Raw genomic sequence first — 22,637 nt, forward strand, 5'->3', positions numbered from 1 at the left:
TCTGTAACTCTGAGAGTGAACAAATGGAACCAAATGGACCCTTATGGGTCTGTAACTCTGAGAGTGAACAAATGGAACCAAAAGGACCCTTATGGGTCTGTAACTCAGAGAGTGTACACATGGAACCAAATGGACCCTTATGGGTCTGTAACTCTGAGAGTGTACAAATGGAACCAAAAGGACCCTTATGGGTCTGTAACTCTGAGAGTGAACAAATGGAACCAAAAGGACCCTTTATGGGTCTGTAACTCACAGAGTGTACAAATGGAACCAAATGGACCCTAACGGGTCCATTTAGTTCCATTTGTACACTCAGAGTTAAATTAACATTGATTTTACAATATAAATTGGGGGTCCCAGAGATATAAATGCCATTAAATGGGGGTCCGTAGACTAATGCATGTCAAACTGAAGGTCCTTGAAATTAAACGGGTTGAGAATCACTGCTAGAGCCGTAAAGACCTTCTCTCATGGGGGTCCCTGGAATATCTCTTCTAACGGGGGTCCCTGGTCTCTGGGGGTCCCTGGTCTCTGGGGGTCCCTGGAATATCTCTTCTAACGGGGGTCCCTGGAATATCTCTTCTAACGGGGGTCCGTGGAATATCTCTTCTAACGGGGGTCCCTGGGATATCTCTTCTAACGGGGGTCCCTGGAATATCTCTTCTAACGGGGGTCCCTGGAATATCTCTTCTAACGGGGGTCCCTGGGATATCTCTTCTAACGGGGGTCCCTGGAATATCTCTTCTAACGGGGGTCCCTGGAATATCTCTTCTAACGGGGGTCCCTGGAATATCTCTTCTAACGGGGGTCCCTGGAATATCTCTTCTAACGGGGGTCCCTGGAATATCTCTTCTAACGGGGGTCCCTGGGATATCTCTTCTAACGGGGGTCCCTGGAATATCTCTTCTAACGGGGGTCCCTGGAATATCTCTTCTAACGGGGGTCCCTGGAATATCTCTTCTAACGGGGGTCCCTGGAATATCTCTTCTAACGGGGGTCCCTGGGATATCTCTTCTAACGGGGGTCCCTGGGATATCTCTTCTAACGGGGGTCCCTGGGATATCTCTTCTAACGGGGGTCCCTGGGATATCTCTTCTAACGGGGGTCCCTGGAATATCTCTTCTAACGGGGGTCCCTGGGATATCTCTTCTAACGGGGGTCCCTGGGATATCTCTTCTAACGGGGGTCCCTGGGATATCTCTTCTAACGGGGGTCCCTGGGATATCTCTTCTAACGGGGGTCCCTGGGATATCTCTTCTAACGGGGGTCCCTGGGATATCTCTTCTAACGGGGGTCCCTGGAATATCTCTTCTAACGGGGGTCCCTGGGATATCTCTTCTAACGGGGGTCCCTGGAATATCTCTTCTAACGGGGGTCCCTGGGATATCTCTTCTAACGGGGGTCCCTGGGATATCTCTTCTAACGGGGGTCCCTGGAATATCTCTTCTAACGGGGGTCCCTGGAATATCTCTTCTAACGGGGGTCCCTGGAATATCTCTTCTAACGGGGGTCCCTGGAATATCTCTTCTAACGGGGGTCCCTGGGATATCTCTTCTAACGGGGGTCCCTGGGATATCTCTTCTAACGGGGGTCCCTGGGATATCTCTTCTAACGGGGGTCCCTGGGATATCTCTTCTAACGGGGGTCCCTGGAATATCTCTTCTAACGGGGGTCCCTGGGATATCTCTTCTAACGGGGGTCCCTGGGATATCTCTTCTAACGGGGGTCCCTGGGATATCTCTTCTAACGGGGGTCCCTGGGATATCTCTTCTAACGGGGGTCCCTGGGATATCTCTTCTAACGGGGGTCCCTGGGATATCTCTTCTAACGGGGGTCCCTGGAATATCTCTTCTAACGGGGGTCCCTGGAATATCTCTTCTAACGGGGGTCCCTGGGATATCTCTTCTAACGGGTCCCTGGAATATCTCTTCTAACGGGGGTCCCTGGAATATCTCTTCTAACGGGGTCCCTGGAATATCTCTTCTAACGGGGGTCCCTGGAATATCTCTTCTAACGGGGGTCCCTGGAATATCTCTTCTAACGGGGGTCCCTGGAATATCTCTTCTAACGGGGGTCCCTGGAATATCTCTTCTAACGGGGGTCCCTGGAATATCTCTTCTAACGGGGGTCCCTGGAATATCTCTTCTAACGGGGGTCCCTGGAATATCTCTTCTAACGGGGGTCCCTGGGATATCTCTTCTAACGGGTCCCTGGGATATCTCTTCTAACGGGTCCCTGGAATATCTCTTCTAACGGGGGTCCCTGGGATATCTCTTCTAACGGGGGTCCCTGGAATATCTCTTCTAACGGGTCCCTGGAATATCTCTTCTAACGGGGGTCCCTGGAATATCTCTTCTAACGGGGGTCCCTGGAATATCTCTTCTAACGGGGGTCCCTGGAATATCTCTTCTAACGGGGGTCCCTGGAATATCTCTTCTAACGGGGGTCCCTGGAATATCTCTTCTAACGGGGGTCCCTGGAATATCTCTTCTAACGGGGGTCCCTGGAATATCTCTTCTAACGGGGGTCCCTGGAATATCTCTTCTAACGGGGGTCCCTGGAATATCTCTTCTAACGGGGGTCCCTGGAATATCTCTTCTAACGGGGGTCCCTGGAATATCTCTTCTAACGGGTCCCTGGAATATCTCTTCTAACGGGGGTCCCTGGAATATCTCTTCTAGCGGGGGTCCCTGGAATATCTCTTCTAACGGGGGTCCCTGGAATATCTCTTCTAACGGGGGTCCCTGGAATATCTCTTCTAACGGGGGTCCGCGGGATAATTAGTGTCCATTTGGGGGTCCTTGAGGTGAAAGAGTTTGGGATAAATGACTGTGTGTCACGTTGGATACGGCATAGACAGATTGATGTGAGCCAATCAGGCGCTCCGATCCTTTGATTAGACAGATTGATGTGAGCCAATCAGGTGCTTCCGATCCTTTGATTAGACAGATTGATGTGAGCCAATCAGGCGCTCCGATCCTTTGATTAGACAGATTGATGTGAGCCAATCAGGCGCTCCGATCCTTTGATTAGACAGATTGATGTGAGCCAATCAGGTGCTTCCGATCCTTTGATTAGACAGATTGATGTGAGCCAATCAGGCGCTCCGATCCTTTGATTAGACAGATTGATGTGAGCCAATCAGGCGCTCCGATCCTTTGATTAGACAGATTGATGTGAGCCAATCAGGCGCTCCGATCCTTTGATTAGACAGATTGATGTGAGCCAATCAGGTGCTTCCGATCCTTTGATTAGACAGATTGATGTGAGCCAATCAGGTGCTTCCGATCCTTTGATTAGACAGATTGATGTGAGCCAATCAGGTGCTTCCGATCCTTTGATTAGACAGATTGATGTGAGCCAATCAGGTGCTTCCGATCCTTTGATTAGACAGATTGATGTGAGCCAATCAGGTGCTTCCGATCCTTTGATTAGACAGATTGATGTGAGCCAATCAGGCGCTCCGATCCTTTGATTAGACAAAGTCATCGTAGAGGTCACACAGAGGTCACCAGGCTCTGTTCTAACGCCTGTCTGTCATCACAAAGGTTAAAGGTCACAGAGGGGTCACACAGAGGTCACAGAGGGGTCACCCAGAGGTCACCATGGGTCTGTTGGACCAGTGCCAGGCTCTGTTCGGGACGTCCGGCCTCTACGAGGTGGTGGGCGTGGCCAGGAAGGCGTCGGAGGCGGAGCTAAGACGAGGCTACTACAAGAGCTCTCTGAGGGTCCACCCTGACCGCGCCCCCGATGACCCCGAAGCCACCGCCAAGTTCCAGGTACCCCCGCCCACACCCCCGATGACCCCTCTACGAATCGCCATAATCCTGGCGAATCGCCTTTCTCCAAAATCCTGGCGAATCATAAAGTGGTGTTGTCCTCACTGTGTGTGTGTGTGTGTGTGTGTGTGTGTGTGTGTGTGTGTGTGTGTGTGTGTGTGTGTGTGTGTGTGTGTGTGTGTGTGTGTGTGTGTGTGTGTGTGTGTGTGTGTGTGTGTGTGCAGACCCTGGGTAAGGTGTATGCAGTACTGTCAGACTCCCAGCAGAGGGCGATCTACGACGAACAGGGAACCATAGAAGAAGACTCTGAATCCGTCGACTCGGAACGAGACTGGAGCAAATTCTGGAGTCCAGTACGCACGCACACGCACACATGCACACACACACACACACACACATACACGCACACACATGTGACCCAGCTTGGATGAGGGACTGCCATTGGATCATTAACGTCATGTTTCTCATGTCATGTGATCTACTGGTAGATCACAAAGTTGTGATGGATCTGTCTCCTATAGTTGTGTCTCCTATAGATGTGTCTCCTATAGATGTGTCTCCTATAGATGTGTCTCCTATAGATGTGTCTCCTGTAGACGTGTATCCTATAGTTGTGTCTCCTATAGATGTGTCTCCTATAGATGTGTCTCCTATAGATGTGTCTCCTATAGATGTGTCTCCTGTAGACGTGTATCCTATAGTTGTGTCTCCTATAGATGTGTCTCATACATAGATGTGTCTCCTATAGATGTGTCTCCTATAGATGTGTCTCATATAGATGTGTCTCCTATAGATGTGTCTCCTATAGATGTGTCTCGATGTGTCTCCTATAGATAGATGTGTCTCCTATAGATGTGTCTCCTATTGATGTGTCTCCTATAGATGTGTCTCCTATAGATGTGTCTCATACATAGATGTGTCTCCTATAGATGTGTCTCCTATAGATGTGTCTCCTATAGATGTGTCTCATATAGATGTGTCTCCTATAGATGTGTCTCCTATAGATGTGTCTCATACATAGATGTGTCTCATACATAGATGTGTATCCTATAGATGTGTCTCCTATAGATGTGTCTCCTATAGATGTGTATCCTATAGATAGATGTGTCTCCTATAGATGTGTCTCCTATAGATAGTTGTGTCTCCTATAGATGTGTCTCCTATAGATAGATGTGTCTCCTATAGATGTGTCTCATACATAGACGTGTCTCCTATAGATGTGTATCCTATAGATGTGTCTCCTAGAGATGTGTCTCATACAGATGTGTCTCCTATAGATGTGTCTCCTATAGATGTGTCTCATACATAGATGTGTCTCCTATAGATGTGTCTCCTATAGATGTGTCTCCTATAGATGTGTCTCCTATAGATGTGTCTCATACATAGATGTGTCTCCTATAGATGTGTCTCATACATAGATGTGTCTCATACATAGATGTGTCTCCTACAGATGTGTCTCATACATAGATGTGTCTCATACATAGATGTGTCTCCTATAGATGTGTCTCCTATAGATGTGTCTCCTATAGATGTGTCTCCTACAGATGTGTCTCCTATAGATGTGTCTCATACATAGATCTGTCTCCTATAGATGTGTCTCCTATAGATGTGTCTCATACATAGATCTGTCTCCTATAGATGTGTCTCCTATAGATGTGTCTCATACATAGATCTGTCTCCTATAGATGTGTCTCCTATAGATGTGTCTCATACATAGATGTGTCTCCTATAGATGTGTCTCATACATAGATGTGTCTCATACATAGATGTGTCTCCTACAGATGTGTCTCCTATAGATGTGTCTCCTATAGATGTGTCTCATACATAGATGTGTCTCCTATAGATGTGTCTCCTATAGATGTGTCTCATACATAGATGTGTCTCCTATAGATGTGTCTCATACATAGATGTGTCTCATACATAGACGTGTCTCCTATAGATGTGTCTCCTATAGATGTGTCTCATACATAGATGTGTCTCCTATAGATGTGTCTCCTATAGATGTGTCTCATACATAGATGTGTCTCCTATAGATGTGTCTCCTATAGATGTGTCTCCTATAGATGTGTCTCCTATAGATGTGTCTCATACATAGATGTGTCTCCTACAGATGTGTCTCCTATAGATAGATGTGTCTCCTATAGATAGATGTGTCTCCTATAGATGTGTCTCCTATAGATGTGTCTCATACATAGATGTGTCTCCTACAGATGTGTCTCCTATAGATGTGTCTCCTATAGATGTGTCTCATACATAGATGTGTCTCCTACAGATGTGTCTCCTATAGATGTGTCTCCTATAGATGTGTCTCATACATAGATGTGTCTCCTACAGATGTGTCTCCTACAGATGTGTCTCCTATAGATGTGTCTCCTATAGATGTGTCTCCTATAGATGTGTCTCCTATAGATGTGTCTCATACATAGATGTGTCTCCTATAGATGTGTCTCATACATAGATGTGTCTCCTATAGATGTGTCTCCTATAGATGTGTCTCCTATAGATGTGTCTCCTATAGATGTGTCTCCTATAGATAGATGTGTCTCCTATAGATAGATGTGTCTCCTATAGATGTGTCTCATACATAGATGTGTCTCCTATAGATGTGTCTCATACATAGATGTGTCTCCTACAGATGTGTCTCCTATAGATGTGTCTCCTATAGATGTGTCTCATACATAGATGTGTCTCCTACAGATGTGTCTCCTATAGATGTGTCTCATACATAGATGTGTCTCCTACAGATGTGTCTCCTATAGATGTGTCTCCTATAGATGTGTCTCCTATAGATGTGTCTCCTATAGATGTGTCTCCTATAGATGTGTCTCCTATAGATGTGTCTCATACATAGATGTGTCTCCTATAGATGTGTCTCCTATAGATGTGTCTCCTATAGATGTGTCTCCTATAGATGTGTCTCCTATAGATAGATGTGTCTCCTATAGATAGATGTGTCTCCTATAGATGTGTCTCATACATAGATGTGTCTCCTATAGATGTGTCTCATACATAGATCTGTCTCCTATAGATCAGCACTCAGGACATAGTGGACTTCGAGCAGACCTACGTGGGTTCCGAGGAGGAGAGGAAGGACCTGCTGAGGGTCTACAGAGACTGTCAGGGAGACCTGAGCCTCATCCTGGACCACGCCCTGTTTGGGAGCCACGCCCACGAGGCCAGGATCACTGGGATACTGCAGGTAGGGAGCCACGCCCTATGTGGGTGGAGTCACCATGAGGCCAATAGGATCACTGGGATACTGCAGGTATGGACCACACCCTGTTTGGGAGCCACGCCCACGAAAATCCTCCTTTCAACTGGTTTGCATCATATTTCCCATCCCATAGCTGGAACGGTGGGGCATTGCTATGGGAACCGGACCAGTGTTAAACGCTGTGGTTTGACTCGACCATTATATAGACGGAGTCCACGTCGAGGTACGTATATATACGGACCTGGGAAAGAAAGATTTAACACATGCACTGTCCTGTCTCCATGAAGGACAGATTAATACATACTGTACTGTCCTGTCTCCATGAAGGACAGATTAATACATACAGTACTGTACTGTCTCCATGAAGGACAGATTAATACATACTGTACTGTACTGTCCTGTCTCCATGAAGGACAGATTAATACATACTGTACTGTACTGTCTCCATGAAGGACAGATTAATACATACTGTACTGTACTGTCTCCATGAAGGACAGATTAATACATACTGTACTGTACTGTCTCCATGAAGGACAGATTAATACATACTGTACTGTCCTGTCTCCATGAAGGACAGATTAATACATACTGTACTGTACTGTACTGTCTCCATGAAGGACAGATTAATACATACTGTACTGTACTGTACTGTACTGTACTGTACTGTACTGTACTGTACTGTCTCCATGAAGGACAGATTAATACATACTGTACTGTCCTGTCTCCATGAAGGACAGATTAATACATACTGTACTGTCCTGTCTCCATGAAGGACAGATTAATACATACTGTACTGTCCTGTCTCCATGAAGGACAGATTAATACATACAGTACTGTACTGTCTCCATGAAGGACAGATTAATACATACTGTACTGTACTGTCCTGTCTCCATGAAGGACAGATTAATACATACAGTACTGTCCTGTCTCCATGAAGGACAGATTAATACATACAGTACTGTACTGTCCTGTCTCCATGAAGGCCAGATTAATACATACTGTACTGTACTGTCTCCATGAAGGACAGATTAATACATACTGTACTGTCCTGTCTCCATGAAGGACAGATTAATACATACTGTACTGTCCTGTCTCCATGAAGGACAGATTAATACATACTGTACTGTCCTGTCTCCATGAAGGACAGATTAATACATACTGTACTGTCCTGTCTCCATGAAGGACAGATTAATACATACTGTACTGTACTGTACTGTCTCCATGAAGGACAGATTAATACATACTGCACTGTACTGTACTGTACTGTACTGTACTGTACTGTACTGTACTGTACTGTACTGTACTGTACTGTCTCCATGAAGGACAGATTAATACATACTGTACTGTCCTGTCTCCATGAAGGACAGATTAATACATACTGTACTGTCCTGTCTCCATGAAGGACAGATTAATACATACTGTACTGTCCTGTCTCCATGAAGGACAGATTAATACATACTGTCCTGTCCTGTCTCCATGAAGGACAGATTAATACATACTGTCCTGTACTGTCTCCATGAAGGACAGATTAATACATACTGTCCTGTACTGTCTCCATGAAGGACAGATTAATACATACTGTACTGTCCTGTCTCCATGAAGGACAGATTAATACATACTGTACTGTCCTGTCTCCATGAAGGACAGATTAATACATACTGTACTGTACTGTCCTGTCTCCATGAAGGACAGATTAATACATACAGTACTGTCCTGTCTCCATGAAGGACAGATTAATACATACAGTACTGTACTGTCTCCATGAAGGACAGATTAATACATACTGTACTGTCCTGTCTCCATGAAGGACAGATTAATACATACAGTACTGTACTGTCTCCATGAAGGACAGATTAATACATACTGTACTGTCCTGTCCTGTCTCCATGAAGGACAGATTAATACATACTGTACTGTCCTGTCTCCATGAAGGACAGATTAATACATACTGTACTGTACTGTACTGTCTCCATGAAGGACAGATTAATACATACTGTACTGTCCTGTCTCCATGAAGGACAGATTAATACATACTGTACTGTACTGTACTGTCTCCATGAAGGACAGATTAATACATACTGTACTGTCCTGTCTCCATGAAGGACAGATTAATACATACAGTACTGTACTGTCCATGAAGGACAGATTAATACATACTGTACTGTACTGTCTCCATGAAGGACAGATTAATACATACTGTACTGTCCTGTCCTGTCTCCATGAAGGACAGATTAATACATACTGTACTGTACTGTACTGTCTCCATGAAGGACAGATTAATACATACAGTACTGTACTGTCCATGAAGGACAGATTAATACATACTGTACTGTACTGTCCTGTCTCCATGAAGGACAGATTAATACATACTGTACTGTACTGTACTGTCTCCATGAAGGACAGATTAATACATACTGTCCTGTACTGTCTCCATGAAGGACAGATTAATACATACTGTACTGTCCTGTCTCCATGAAGGACAGATTAATACATACTGTACTGTCCTGTCTCCATGAAGGACAGATTAATACATACTGTACTGTCCTGTCTCCATGAAGGACAGATTAATACATACTGTACTGTCCTGTCTCCATGAAGGACAGATTAATACATACTGTACTGTCCTGTCTCCATGAAGGACAGATTAATACATACTGTACTGTACTGTCTCCATGAAGGACAGATTAATACATACTGTACTGTACTGTCCTGTCTCCATGAAGGACAGATTAATACATACTGTACTGTCCTGTCTCCATGAAGGACAGATTAATACATACTGTCCTGTCCTGTCTCCATGAAGGACAGATTAATACATACTGTACTGTCCTGTCTCCATGAAGGACAGATTAATACATACTGTACTGTACTGTCCTGTCTCCATAAAGGACAGATTAATACATACTGTACTGTCTCCATGAAGGACAGATTAATACATACTGTACTGTCCTGTCTCCATGAAGGACAGATTAATACATACTGTACTGTACTGTCTCCATGAAGGACAGATTAATACATACTGTACTGTCCTGTCTCCATGAAGGACAGATTAATACATACTGTACTGTACTGTCTCCATGAAGGACAGATTAATACATACTGTACTGTCCTGTCTCCATGAAGGACAGATTAATACATACTGTACTGTACTGTACTGTCTCCATGAAGGACAGATTAATACATACTGTACTGTACTGTCTCCATGAAGGACAGATTAATACATACTGTACTGTACTGTCCTGTCTCCATAAAGGACAGATTAATACATACTGTACTGTCTCCATGAAGGACAGATTAATACATACTGTACTGTCCTGTCTCCATGAAGGACAGATTAATACATACTGTACTGTACTGTCTCCATGAAGGACAGATTAATACATACTGTACTGTACTGTACTGTCTCCATGAAGGACAGATTAATACATACTGTACTGTACTGTCTCCATGAAGGACAGATTAATACATACTGTACTGTACTGTCTCCATGAAGGACAGATTAATACATACTGTACTGTACTGTACTGTCTCCATGAAGGACAGATTAATACATACTGTACTGTCCTGTCTCCATGAAGGACAGATTAATACATACTGTACTGTACTGTCCTGTCTCCATAAAGGACAGATTAATACATACTGTACTGTCTCCATGAAGGACAGATTAATACATACTGTACTGTCCTGTCTCCATGAAGGACAGATTAATACATACTGTACTGTACTGTCTCCATGAAGGACAGATTAATACATACTGTACTGTCCTGTCTCCATGAAGGACAGATTAATACATACTGTACTGTCCTGTCTCCATGAAGGACAGATTAATACATACTGTACTGTACTGTCTCCATGAAGGACAGATTAATACATACTGTACTGTACTGTACTGTCTCCATGAAGGACAGATTAATACATACTGTACTGTACTGTCTCCATGAAGGACAGATTAATACATACTGTACTGTACTGTCTCCATGAAGGACAGATTAATACATACTGTACTGTACTGTCTCCATGAAGGACAGATTAATACATACTGTACTGTACTGTCCTGTCTCCATGAAGGACAGATTAATACATACTGTACTGTACTGTACTGTCTCCATGAAGGACAGATTAATACATACTGTACTGTCTCCATGAAGGACAGATTAATACATACTGTACTGTCCTGTCTCCATGAAGGACAGATTAATACATACTGTACTGTCTCCATGAAGGACAGATTAATACATACTGTACTGTCCTGTCTCCATGAAGGACAGATTAATACATACTGTACTGTACTGTCTCCATGAAGGACAGATTAATACATACTGTACTGTACTGTACTGTCTCCATGAAGGACAGATTAATACATACTGTACTGTCCTGTCTCCATGAAGGACAGATTAATACATACTGTACTGTCCTGTCTCCATGAAGGACAGATTAATACATACTGTACTGTCCTGTCTCCATGAAGGACAGATTAATACATACTGTACTGTCCTGTCCTGTCTCCATGAAGGACAGATTAATACATACTGTACTGTCCTGTCTCCATGAAGGACAGATTAATACATACTGTCCTGTCTCCATGAAGGACAGATTAATACATACTGTACTGTCCTGTCTCCATGAAGGACAGATTAATACATACTGTCCTGTCTCCATGAAGGACAGATTAATACATACTGTACTGTCCTGTCTCCATGAAGGACAGATTAATACATACTGTACTGTCCTGTCTCCATGAAGGACAGATTAATACATACTGTACTGTCCTGTCTCCATGAAGGACAGATTAATACATACTGTCCTGTCTCCATGAAGGACAGATTAATACATACTGTACTGTACTGTCTCCATGAAGGACAGATTAATACATACTGTCCTGTCTCCATGAAGGACAGATTAATACATACTGTACTGTACTGTCTCCATGAAGGACAGATTAATACATACTGTACTGTACTGTCTCCATGAAGGACAGATTAATACATACTGTACTGTACTGTCCTGTCTCCATGAAGGACAGATTAATACATACTGTACTGTCCTGTCCTGTCTCCATGAAGGACAGATTAATACATACTGTACTGTACTGTCCTGTCTCCATGAAGGACAGATTAATACATACTGTACTGTACTGTCCTGTCTCCATGAAGGACAGATTAATACATACTGTACTGTACTGTCCTGTCTCCATGAAGGACAGATTAATACATACTGTACTGTCTCCATGAAGGACAGATTAATACATACTGTACTGTCCTGTCTCCATGAAGGACAGATTAATACATACTGTACTGTCTCCATGAAGGACAGATTAATACATACTGTCCTGTACTGTCTCCATGAAGGACAGATTAATACATACTGTACTGTACTGTCTCCATGAAGGACAGATTAATACATACTGTACTGTACTGTACTGTCTCCATGAAGGACAGATTAATACATACAGTACTGTCCTGTCTCCATGAAGGACAGATTAATACATACTGTACTGTCTCCATGAAGGACAGATTAATACATACTGTACTGTCCTGTCTCCATGAAGGACAGATTAATACATACTGTACTGTCTCCATGAAGGACAGATTAATACATACTGTACTGTACTGTCTCCATGAAGGACAGATTAATACATACTGTCCTGTACTGTCTCCATGAAGGACAGATTAATACATACTGTACTGTCCTGTCTCCATGAAGGACAGATTAATACATACTGTCCTGTCCTGTCTCCATGAAGGACAGATTAATACATACTGTACTGTCCTGTCTCCATGAAGGACAGATTAATACATACTGTCCTGTCCTGTCTCCATGAAGGACAGATTAATACATACTGTACTGTCCTGTCTCCATGAAGGACAGATTAATACATACTGTACTGTACTGTCTCCATGAAGGACAGATTAATACGTACTGTACTGTACTGTACTGTCTCCATGAAGGACAGATTAATACATACTGTACTGTACTGTCTCCATGAAGGACAGATTAATACATACTGTACTGTCCTGTCTCCATGAAGGACAGATTAATACGTACTGTACTGTACTGTCTCCATGAAGGACAGATTAATACATACTGTACTGTCCTGTCTCCATGAAGGCCAGATTAATACATACTGTACTGTACTGTCTCCATGAAGGACAGATTAATACATACTGTACTGTACTGTCTCCATGAAGGACAGATTAATACATACTGTACTGTCTCCATGAAGGACAGATTAATACATACTGTACTGTCCTGTCTCCATGAAGGACAGATTAATACATACTGTACTGTCCTGTCTCCATGAAGGACAGATTAATACATACTGTACTGTCCTGTCTCCATGAAGGACAGATTAATACATACTGTACTGTACTGTCTCCATGAAGGACAGATTAATACATACTGTACTGTCCTGTCTCCATGAAGGACAGATTAATACATACTGTACTGTCCTGTCTCCATGAAGGACAGATTAATACATACTGTACTGTCCTGTCTCCATGAAGGACAGATTAATACATACAGTACTGTCCTGTCTCCATGAAGGACAGATTAATACATACTGTACTGTACTGTACTGTCTCCTTGAAGGACAGATTAATACATACTGTACTGTACTGTACTGTACTGTACTGTACTGTACTGTCCTGTCTCCATGAAGGACAGATTAATACATACAGTACTGCACTGTCCATGAAGGACAGATTAATACATACTGTACTGTCCTGTCTCCATGAAGGACAGATTAATACATACTGTACTGTACTGTCTCCATGAAGGACAGATTAATACATACTGTACTGTACTGTCCTGTCTCCATGAAGGACAGATTAATACATACTGTACTGTACTGTCTCCATGAAGGACAGATTAATACATACTGTACTGTACTGTCCTGTCTCCATGAAGGACAGATTAATACATACTGTCCTGTACTGTCTCCATGAAGGACAGATTAATACATACTGTACTGTACTGTACTGTCTCCATGAAGGACAGATTAATACATACTGTACTGTCCTGTCTCCATGAAGGACAGATTAATACATACTGTACTGTCCTGTCTCCATGAAGGACAGATTAATACATACAGTACTGTACTGTCTCCATGAAGGACAGATTAATACATACTGTACTGTCCTGTCTCCATGAAGGACAGATTAATACATACTGTACTGTACTGTCTCCATGAAGGACAGATTAATACATACTGTACTGTCCTGTCTCCATGAAGGACAGATTAATACATACAGTACTGTACTGTCTCCATGAAGGACAGATTAATACATACTGTACTGTCCTGTCTCCATGAAGGACAGATTAATACATACTGTACTGTACTGTCTCCATGAAGGACAGATTAATACATACTGTACTGTCCTGTCTCCATGAAGGACAGATTAATACATACTGTACTGTACTGTCTCCATGAAGGACAGATTAATACATACTGTACTGTACTGTCCTGTCTCCATGAAGGACAGATTAATACATACTGTACTGTACTGTCTCCATGAAGGACAGATTAATACATACTGTACTGTCCTGTCTCCATGAAGGACAGATTAATACATACTGTACTGTACTGTCCTGTCTCCATGAAGGACAGATTAATACATACTGTACTGTCCTGTCTCCATGAAGGACAGATTAATACATACTGTACTGTCCTGTCTCCATGAAGGACAGATTAATACATACTGTACTGTACTGTCCTGTCTCCATGAAGGACAGATTAATACATACTGTACTGTACTGTACTGTCTCCATGAAGGACAGATTAATACATACTGTACTGTCTCGTCTCCAGGCAGCCATCGATGAAGGACAGATTCCTGCTCTGAAGGCGTTCACACACGAGAGCAGCAAGAAGAAGGCCTCCAGGAAACGCAAGGTAACGTCTTTAAAACACACACACACACACACACACACACACACACACACACACACACACACACACACACACACACACACACACTGGGTATATAGCAGCAAATAGAGTGTGATGTTGTAATGTATTGTGTGGGCTGTCTCTGTTCACTGCATGTGTACCAATAAAGCACCAGCATTCAACAACAACCCATGTCTGTATAAGTAGACTAGACAGAGATTTGTGATTGACAAGTTGTCAAAATCACATCAAATGTCATCAAACCGCTAATAGAAATATAGAGAGGCTATGCTGCTGGTGTGCATGCACTTTACTGTGTGTGTGTGTGTGTGTGTGTGTGTGTGTGTGTGTGTGTGTGTGTGTGTGTGTGTGTGTGTGTGTGTGTGTGTGTGTGTGTGTGTGTGTGTGTGTGTGTGTGTGTGTGTGCAGGCTCAGAAGGAGGAAGAGGAGTGTGAACAGATGAAAAAGGAGTTGGGACTTGAAGAGAACAGTCTGACAGCACTTATCAAGGTACACGCACGCACACACACACGCACGCACGCACGCACACACACACACACACACACACACACGCACGCACGCACGCACGCACGCACGCACGCACGCACGCACGCACGCACGCACGCACGTGAGCACAACTTTCCTTTTATGCTTTGTGGTTGTGTTCAACCCAGATTCGGCACAAACAAGGGACTAAATTATTTTCGCTCCTATGCCACCAAAATGTGGAACGCCCTACCAACAGTCATTAAGACATGTGAATCCCTTGACTCCTTCAAAACCGCTCTCAAAGGGCCCCTACGGACGGCTGCAATTCGAAACTGGCCCCCGTAAAACCTGAATCCCCCCCCCCACCGCCCCCCCCCCTTTTCCCCCTCACTGTATATGTTTCTTTTCCCTTTTTACCTCCTTACATGAATCCCTGTTTGTTTTCTGTATAGAAGTGTCTATTTGTACGTCTCTAAATGTTGTGATGAATTGAACATGGTGGACCGTGTAGTAAACCAGTTTATTACATCGCTTGGTTGAATGCTTGATTCTGATTGGTCAATCGCTTAATTCAGCGGTGAATTATGTGTCGATAATGACCGCTCCGCTGTATAACAGACCGCTGCCTAATCAAACCCTCTGAGCACCAGCTGTGCGGCTGCGCCCCGCTTGATTTACTGCTGTTTCCAACATGACAGCCATGTAAACACACACACACTAGTGACACACAATTTAATTTACAGCTAAACAAAAAAATTTGAAAACATTTGAGCGAGAAATAGACGAAGCAGGACCCGGAAATTTATTGTATTTGATCAACTCACTTCCTTGTTTTCCGACAGTGCTGCAGCCCTGCAGCTGCAGACGCAGCCAGCACGGACTTATGGAATACTTTTTTTGTTGTGTTTTGGGTCAATGTATTAATTTATGTTAGTTAATATCTGGCTAGGTGGTCATTGTCGGGATACCTAGCCAGATATTATCCCTAACGTAATGCTGTATCAGTGAGTCGTCCTCAGTAACAGTCTCTGTATTGAGTTGTGATGAATTGAACATGGTGGACCGTGTAGTAAACCAGTGTAATGCTGTATCAGTGAGTCGTCCTCAGTAACAGTCTCTGTATTGAGTTGTGATGAATTGAACATGGTGGACCGTGTAGTAAACCAGTGTAATGCTGTATCAGTGAGTCGTCCTCAGTAACAGTCTCTGTATTGAGTTGTGATGAATTGAACATGGTGGACCGTGTAGTAAACCAGTGTAATGGTGTATCAGTGAGTCGTCCTCAGTAACAGTCTCTGTATTGAGTTGTGATGAATTGAACATGGTGGACCGTGTAGTAAACCAGTGTAATGCTGTATCAGTGAGTCGTCCTCAGTAACAGTCTCTGTATTGAGTTGTGATGAATTGAACATGGTGGACCGTGTAGTAAACCAGTGTAATGCTGTATCAGTGTGTCGTCCTCAGTAACAGTCTCTGTATTGAGTTGTGATGAATTGAACATGGTGGACCGTGTAGTAAACCAGTGTAATGCTGTATCAGTGAGTCGTCCTCAGTAACAGTCTCTGTATTGAGTTGTGATGAATTGAACATGGTGGACCGTGTAGTAAACCAGTGTAATGCTGTATCAGTGAGTCGTCCTCAGTAACAGTCTCTGTATTGAGTTGTGATGAATTGAACATGGTGGACCGTGTAGTAAACCAGTGTAATGCTGTATCAGTGAGTCGTCCTCAGTAACAGTCTCTGTATTGAGTTGTGATGAATTGAACATGGTGGACCGTGTAGTAAACCAGTGTAATGCTGTATCAGTGAGTCGTCCTCAGTAACAGTCTCTGTATTGAGTTGTGATGAATTGAACATGGTGGACCGTGTAGTAAACCAGTGTAACGCTGTATCAGTGGGTCGTCCTCAGTAACAGTCTCTGTATTGAGTTGTGATGAATTGAACATGGTGGACCGTGTAGTAAACCAGTGTAATGCTGTATCAGTGAGTCGTCCTCAGTAACAGTCTCTGTATTGAGTTGTGATGAATTGAACATGGTGGACCGTGTAGTAAACCAGTGTAATGCTGTATCAGTGGGTCGTCCTCAGTAACAGTCTCTGTATTGAGTTGTGATGAATTGAACATGGTGGACCGTGTAGTAAACCAGTGTAATGCTGTATCAGTGTGTCGTCCTCAGTAACAGTCTCTGTATTGAGTTGTGATGAATTGAACATGGTGGACCGTGTAGTAAACCAGTGTAATGCTGTATCAGTGAGTCGTCCTCAGTAACAGTCTCTGTATTGAGTTGTGATGAATTGAACATGGTGGACCGTGTAGTAAACCAGTGTAATGCTGTATCAGTGAGTCGTCCTCAGTAACAGTCTCTGTATTGAGTTGTGATGAATTGAACATGGTGGACCGTGTAGTAAACCAGTGTAATGCTGTATCAGTGGGTCGTCCTCAGTAACAGTCTCTGTATTGAGTTGTGATGAATTGAACATGCTGGACCGTGTAGTAAACCAGTGTAATGCTGTATCAGTGTGTCGTCCTCAGTAACAGTCTCTGTATTGAGTTGTGATGAATTGAACATGGTGGACCGTGTAGTAAACCAGTGTAATGCTGTATCAGTGTGTCGTCCTCAGTAACAGTCTCTGTATTGAGTTGTGATGAATTGAACATGCTGGACCGTGTAGTAAACCAGTGTAATGCTGTATCAGTGAGTCGTCCTCAGTAACAGTCTCTGTATTGAGTTGTGATGAATTGAACATGCTGGACCGTGTAGTAAACCAGTGTAATGCTGTATCAGTGAGTCGTCCTCAGTAACAGTCTCTGTATTGAGTTGTGATGAATTGAACATGGTGGACCGTGTAGTAAACCAGTGTAATGCTGTATCAGTGAGTCGTCCTCAGTAACAGTCTCTGTATTGAGTTGTGATGAATTGAACATGCTGGACCGTGTAGTAAACCAGTGTAATGCTGTATCAGTGAGTCGTCCTCAGTAACAGTCTCTGTATTGAGTTGTGATGAATTGAACATGGTGGACCGTGTAGTAAACCAGTGTAATGCTGTATCAGTGGGTCGTCCTCAGTAACAGTCTCTGTATTGAGTTGTGATGAATTGAACATGGTGGACCGTGTAGTAAACCAGTGCAATGCTGTATCAGTGAGTCGTCCTCAGTAACAGTCTCTGTATTGAGTTGTGATGAATTGAACATGGTGGACCGTGTAGTAAACCAGTGTAATGCTGTATCAGTGAGTCGTCCTCAGTAACAGTCTCTGTATTGAGTTGTGATGAATTGAACATGGTGGACCGTGTAGTAAACCAGTGTAATGCTGTATCAGTGAGTCGTCCTCAGTAACAGTCTCTGTATTGAGTTGTGATGAATTGAACATGGTGGACCGTGTAGTAAACCAGTGTAATGCTGTATCAGTGAGTCGTCCTCAGTAACAGTCTCTGTATTGAGTTGTGATGAATTGAACATGCTGGACCGTGTAGTAAACCAGTGTAATGCTGTATCAGTGAGTCGTCCTCAGTAACAGTCTCTGTATTGAGTTGTGATGAATTGAACATGCTGGACCGTGTAGTAAACCAGTGTAATGCTGTATCAGTGAGTCGTCCTCAGTAACAGTCTCTGTATTGAGTTGTGATGAATTGAACATGGTGGACCGTGTAGTAAACCAGTGTAATGCTGTATCAGTGTGTCGTCCTCAGTAACAGTCTCTGTATTGAGTTGTGATGAATTGAACATGGTGGACCGTGTAGTAAACCAGTGCAATGCTGTATCAGTGAGTCGTCCTCAGTAACAGTCTCTGTATTGAGTTGTGATGAATTGAACATGGTGGACTGTGTAGTAAACCAGTGTAATACTGTATCAGTGAGTCGTCCTCAGTAACAGTCTCTGTATTGAGTTGTGATGAATTGAACATGGTGGACCGTGTAGTAAACCAGTGTAATACTGTATCAGTGAGTCGTCCTCAGTAACAGTCTCTGTATTGAGTTGTGATGAATTGAACATGGTGGACCGTGTAGTAAACCAGTGTAATGCTGTATCAGTGAGTCGTCCTCAGTAACAGTCTCTGTATTGAGTTGTGATGAATTGAACATGGTGGACCGTGTAGTAAACCAGTGTAATGCTGTATCAGTGAGTCGTCCTCAGTAACAGTCTCTGTATTGAGTTGTGATGAATTGAACATGGTGGACCGTGTAGTAAACCAGTGTAATGCTGTATCAGTGTGTCGTCCTCAGTAACAGTCTCTGTATTGAGTTGTGATGAATTGAACATGGTGGACCGTGTAGTAAACCAGTGTAATGCTGTATCAGTGTGTCGTCCTCAGTAACAGTCTCTGTATTGAGTTGTGATGAATTGAACATGGTGGACCGTGTAGTAAACCAGTGCAATGCTGTATCAGTGAGTCGTCCTCAGTAACAGTCTCTGTATTGAGTTGTGATGAATTGAACATGGTGGACCGTGTAGTAAACCAGTGTAATGCTGTATCAGTGAGTCGTCCTCAGTAACAGTCTCTGTATTGAGTTGTGATGAATTGAACATGGTGGACCGTGTAGTAAACCAGTGTAATACTGTATCAGTGAGTCGTCCTCAGTAACAGTCTCTGTATTGAGTTGTGATGAATTGAACATGGTGGACCGTGTAGTAAACCAGTGTAATGCTGTATCAGTGAGTCGTCCTCAGTAACAGTCTCTGTATTGAGTTGTGATGAATTGAACATGGTGGACCGTGTAGTAAACCAGTGTAATGCTGTATCAGTGAGTCGTCCTCAGTAACAGTCTCTGTATTGAGTTGTGATTTCATGTGAAATTAACCCATTCTGCAAACTGTTAATAAATACTTCAATCAATCAATCGATGTGAGCTTGTAGATCGGCTATTTCTCGTCTTTAGGTGTACGGTTAAAAATGGCACAAATAAAATCACTGTCTTTGAAATGTTGATGTTCTCACAAAACTCTAGACGGTCCCGCCCCCAAAATTATTCTTAACAGGCCCGAAAATGAAGGCCCGGCCCTACCCGGGCCCTCATCAAACCCTGTACCCCGCTCGCTGCCACCCTTAGATCTCCATATATGGAGCTGACCTGTTCTGACATTCCACCCAGGAGGATGCGTGCACGCCACCTCGGTCGCTTCTCGCCCTCAGGGTGTCTTTCTGGTAGTAATACGTGTGTGTGTGTGTGTGTGTGTGTGTGTGTGTGTGTGTGTGTGTGTGTGTGTGTGTGTGTGTGTGTGTGTGTGTGTGTGTGTGTGTGTGTGTGTGTGTGTGTGTGTGTGTGTGTGTGTGTGTGTGTGTGTGTGTGTGTGTGTGTGTGTGCGTGCGTGCGTGCGTGCGTGCGTGCGCGTCCTCCCTACAGAAGAACAGTGCGTCCAGGGAAGCAGGCTTCAGCTCTCTGATCAGCTCTCTGGAACAGAAATACTGCCAGAAGAAACCTTCTGCCTCCAAGAAGAAGACCGCCTCCTCTTCCTCCTCCTCCTCCAAGAAGAAGACCAGCGCCTCCTCTTCCTCCTCCTCCTCCAAGAAGATCACCACCGCCTCCTCTTCCTCCTCCTCCTCCAAGAAGATCACCAGCGCTGCCTCTTCCTCCTCCAAGAAGACAGGGGGCAGCAGAAGCAAGAAGTAAAGACTCGTAGCCAGATGGCTCTCTAGAGCAGAATCTTGGCCACTCCCCCCCAGCATGGAGGTGTTACAGTGGAACTGGTGACCTGATGAAATACGTGACCATCGTGTAGACCAGGGGGTTCTCAACCCGTGGGTTGCGACCCCTCGGTGGGGTCGCCAAATTATTTTTGGGGGGGGTCCCCAAATTAAAAAAAGAATTCTGTCCAAGTTCTATGGTTGTTTTATTTGTACAAGCAGAACTTCAGCCCTATGTCATAAAACAGTGGTACCATAAAACAGAACCCCCCCCCGGTGGTGAGGAAGCCCCTCAGGGACCCCTGGGGGTCCCCGGAGACCCCACTTTGAGAAGCACTGCTTTAAATGACATGATGATGAAAACCTGGAGAGTTCTGTTGGCCCTGCCAGTGAGCGCTAGCTAGCTACAGAGTGGGGTCCCAGTGTTGACCCCCAGGGGTCCTTGAGGGAGTTCCAGGGGGTCCCCAGCTAAGTTTGGAACCAAGGACCCTTATTGGTCTGTAACTCTGAGAGTTCCATTTGTACACTCTCAGAGTTAAATTAACATTGATTTTACAATATAAATTGGGGGTCTCAGAGATAGAAATGCCATTAAATGGGGGTCTGTAGACTAATGCATGTCAAACTGGGGGTCCTTGAAATTAAACGGGTTGAGAATCACTGCTAGAGCCGTACAAATCTTCTCTCATGGGGGTCCCTGGCATATCTTTTCTAATGGGGGTCTGCGGGGCTGATTTGCGCCTCCTCCGCCCGTCTTCTACACAGGATGTGAGGTCACGGTATGAAGGTCGACGCCTCCTCCGTCCGTCTTCTACACAGGATGTGAGGTCACGGTATGAAGGTCGACGCCTCCTCCGTCCGTCTTCTACACAGGATGTGAGGTCACGTAAACGGTGTGCTTAGAATATAATCCAGGTTAAAAAATAATAATGTACGCCACAAAGGAACTGGTAAAATGTTAAGGGGTGGAGTGGCCCTTTAAGATGTTAAGGGGTGAACTGTCCGTTTAAGATGTTAAGTGGTGAACTGGTCCCTTTAAGATGTTAAGGGGTGGACTGGCCCTTTAAGATGTTAAGGGGTGGACTTTCCCTTTTAAGATGTTAAGGGGTGAACTGGCCCTTTAAGATGTTAAGGGGTGGACTGCTCCTTTAAGATGTTAAGGGGTGGACTGGCCCTTTAAGATGTTAAGGGGTGAACTGGCCCTTTAAGATGTTAAGGGGTGGACTGGCCCTTTAAGATGTTAAGGGGTGGACTGGCCCTTTAAGATGTTAAGGGGTGGACTGGCCCTTTAAGATGTTAAGGGGTGGACTGGCCCTTTAAGATGTGCGTCCATGTTCTGTTGTTCAACAATTCATTCTGATGTGAATTAAAAAAAAAATTGGGTCACTTTGGTAATCATTGATTGATTGATTGATTGATTACTTGAATTAGTCATAAATGTAAACGGCACAGAGCTACAGTCAGACATTAAAGGACAACTTTAGTTTTTTTCAACCAAGGTTCATGTTTTAGGTCATTAGAGAATGTAAAAGATGGTGTTCATTTGCTTTCTTTCGTTTTCTTTCGAGCACATGGGGCTAAATATGTATTATTATTATTTTTACAAAATATGGCGATTTTTTTATTATTTACTATAGTCCTACT

General features: G+C 43.8%; 1 protein-coding gene across 3 annotated transcripts; it reads left to right on the forward strand.

The window, feature by feature from the left end:
• Window positions 1-3,551: 3,551 nt before the first annotated feature.
• Window positions 3,552-22,533, forward strand: LOC306919627 (dnaJ homolog subfamily C member 9-like). Of its 3 annotated transcripts, none has more exons than XM_079532382.1 (6): window positions 3,552-3,779; window positions 4,004-4,132; window positions 6,808-7,044; window positions 14,801-14,884; window positions 15,311-15,391; window positions 20,713-22,533. In XM_079532382.1, the coding sequence occupies exons 1-6, from the start codon at window positions 3,606-3,608 to the stop codon at window positions 20,977-20,979; spliced, it is 972 nt and encodes a 323-aa protein (XP_079388508.1). In that variant the 5' UTR covers window positions 3,552-3,605; the 3' UTR covers window positions 20,980-22,533. The 3 variants fall into 3 exon arrangements, with proteins under 3 accessions (XP_079388508.1, XP_079388509.1, XP_079388510.1); XM_079532383.1 differs by having other exon boundaries at window positions 6,808-6,978; XM_079532384.1 differs by lacking the exon at window positions 4,004-4,132.
• Window positions 22,534-22,637: the final 104 nt, after the last annotated feature.

The sequence above is a fragment of the Electrona antarctica genome (assembly GCF_951216825.1).
Source record: "Electrona antarctica genome assembly, contig: scaffold_296, whole genome shotgun sequence".
Lineage (NCBI taxonomy): Eukaryota > Metazoa > Chordata > Actinopteri > Myctophiformes > Myctophidae > Electrona > Electrona antarctica.